Raw genomic sequence first — 2,019 nt, 5'->3', positions numbered from 1 at the left:
CCTGGGCCCCACCTCCTGTCTCAAGAAGCATCACTTAAGCCACCAGGAGTTCCAGAGAGCATCTGTGCAATGTCTGGAAAAGACCCTGAACAGTGGATATTTTTACAGAAATTTTCTACAGAAAAATTCCCCAAAGTACCAAATCCCTGCCCCACCATCCAAAGCCCTGAGAGTGCAGAGATGCAGCTCCTAGAATCAAGCCCTTAAAAATCAGCCCAGCTGCATAGAGCAGGAGACCCCTGGGGTCCAGTTCTGAGGGCCCACAGCAGAAACGCATCCATGCCACAGGTGAGTTCAGGGAGCCCGAGGCCCTCATTTTCCATGTCCCTGCTCAAGGCCATGTCTGAAAGCTGCAGTTTCTCACTCAGGGGCTGTACCCGAGCAGCCACCACAGCAGCTGGGCCGGCGCAGGGACTGCATGACAGCTCGCAGGGGGCCCCGGCGGCCCTCCACAGACAGCCTGTCCTCACTGGCCGACTCCCGCTGCAGCTGCTCGAACTGCATTTCCAGGTGCTTCTGGATGGCCACACCTAGGACTTCAGGGTCCACCGCAGCTCCATACACCTCCCACGTCATGCCTTCCGCATCCCACCGCACATCCCGCACAGGGGAAGGTGTTTCCTCTAAGTTGGACCCCAAAAGGTCAGACCCCAGAATCACCTCCTGGAAGGTGTTCAAGGCCAGAGGGGCCTCTGGAGGTGGGCTGGTGGCCACAGCCTTGCAGATTGCCACGGGGGCCACCTGCACCCCAGCATCCTGAGCTGTTGGGAGGGGTACCAAGTCACTGGCTGAGGTCATGGTACACATATCCTTGGTCCTGGTGCCCGATTCCATGATGCAACCAGTGGGACCCCAGGCGTGAGCACAGCAGTGGGTGTGCCCGGCAAGGCCCCCTGGCAACAGATACTGGAACTTGGCCCCATGCTGAGTCTGCAATCCAGACTCACTCACAGATGCCACCAGCTTGGGAAAGGCCAGAGCGCTGGGGATGGGCAGCATGTGGCAGCAGCTACTAGCCCCTGCCTCCTTCATGCCACAGACACAAGCTGCTGGGTGTATGGCCTGGCTGGAGGTGGAAGCCGGCTGCCGAGGGGCTTTGGACCCTGCCTGGGGGCTGCTGTTGTGGGTGTCTGTGTCTTTCTGGTCTAGTGGTGGCACACACACCTGACTGTCTCCCAAGGTCCAGGCTGAGTGTGAAGTCCCATCCTTGGCACCCAGATCTTTTTCTATGTCATCAAGAGTCTGACTTTCCTGGCCAGGTTGTAACTGAGCCCTATGGACCGGCGAGCTTCCAAGAGCCAAACAGCTGAGACTGGCCCTTCGAGTTCCACCAGGGCCTCGGGTCTGGATGATCCGGGTGAGGTTTGAATGGCTCCTTTGGACAGTGATGGCACTGTGGTTCCGCCGGTGACACAAGTTGCCACTACCGCTCACATTTGACACATTGCTGCTCGACCAATGGCTTGTGGGACTAGGTGTGGGGCTGGAGGTCTGTGGCTGCTCTGTGGTCTCAGTCTGATGCTCTACTTCTGCCAGCACCCCAGGGCTGGTGCTGGCCACTTCTGGCTGGGACTGACAGACAGTGCTACTGGCACTCTTGCGGAGCTCTGGCTTGACCGCCTGGCCTTCGCTCAGCAGGTTGGATGTGCTTCGGGACAAGGCCTGTGGCCCAGGGCTCAGGGGTGCTTGCAAAGCTGGTGTGGTATGGCTGGTGCTCATGGCTGCCTGCAGAAAAGAGAGGGAAAAGAAGTTGAGTTGGGTGATAGCATCTCAGCTGGACTCTACATGGGGAGGGCAGGTGGAGTAAACAGCCTTAAACCCAAACTGCCAGAGAGTCAGACCCACAAGCATTTCAAATGGTGTCAGGACATGAGCCTCTTCAAATCAAGTCATCAAACACACTGGGGTCGGCACACTGAACCACAAAAAACAAGCTCTAAGCAGTCAGGATGCTAGAGACTACTCCACCCCATTAGCAGGAGTATACCCCTGTTGGACATCACAGACAGAGGGGAGAGG

The 2,019-nt window shown here is 57.6% G+C and overlaps 1 protein-coding gene across 1 annotated transcript; it reads right to left on the bottom strand.

The window, feature by feature from the left end:
* Positions 1-299: 299 nt before the first annotated feature.
* On the bottom strand, positions 300-1,758 carry GPRIN2 (G protein regulated inducer of neurite outgrowth 2). Its single transcript, XM_049790693.1, has one exon. The coding sequence runs from the start codon at positions 1,717-1,719 to the stop codon at positions 361-363; it is 1,359 nt and encodes a 452-aa protein (XP_049646650.1). The 5' UTR covers positions 1,720-1,758; the 3' UTR covers positions 300-360.
* Positions 1,759-2,019: the final 261 nt, after the last annotated feature.

This window comes from Suncus etruscus, chromosome 17 (genome assembly GCF_024139225.1).
Source record: "Suncus etruscus isolate mSunEtr1 chromosome 17, mSunEtr1.pri.cur, whole genome shotgun sequence".
Classification (NCBI taxonomy): Eukaryota; Metazoa; Chordata; class Mammalia; order Eulipotyphla; family Soricidae; genus Suncus; species Suncus etruscus.
Note: the sequence above shows the minus strand (reverse complement) of the source record. Positions and strands in the feature narration are given on the sequence as shown.

Excerpts from the sequence above, each read along its gene's own strand:
- GPRIN2 (XM_049790693.1), bottom strand. The coding sequence starts at position 1,719 with ATGAGCACCAGCCATACCACACCAGCTTTGCAAGCACCCCTGAGCCCT.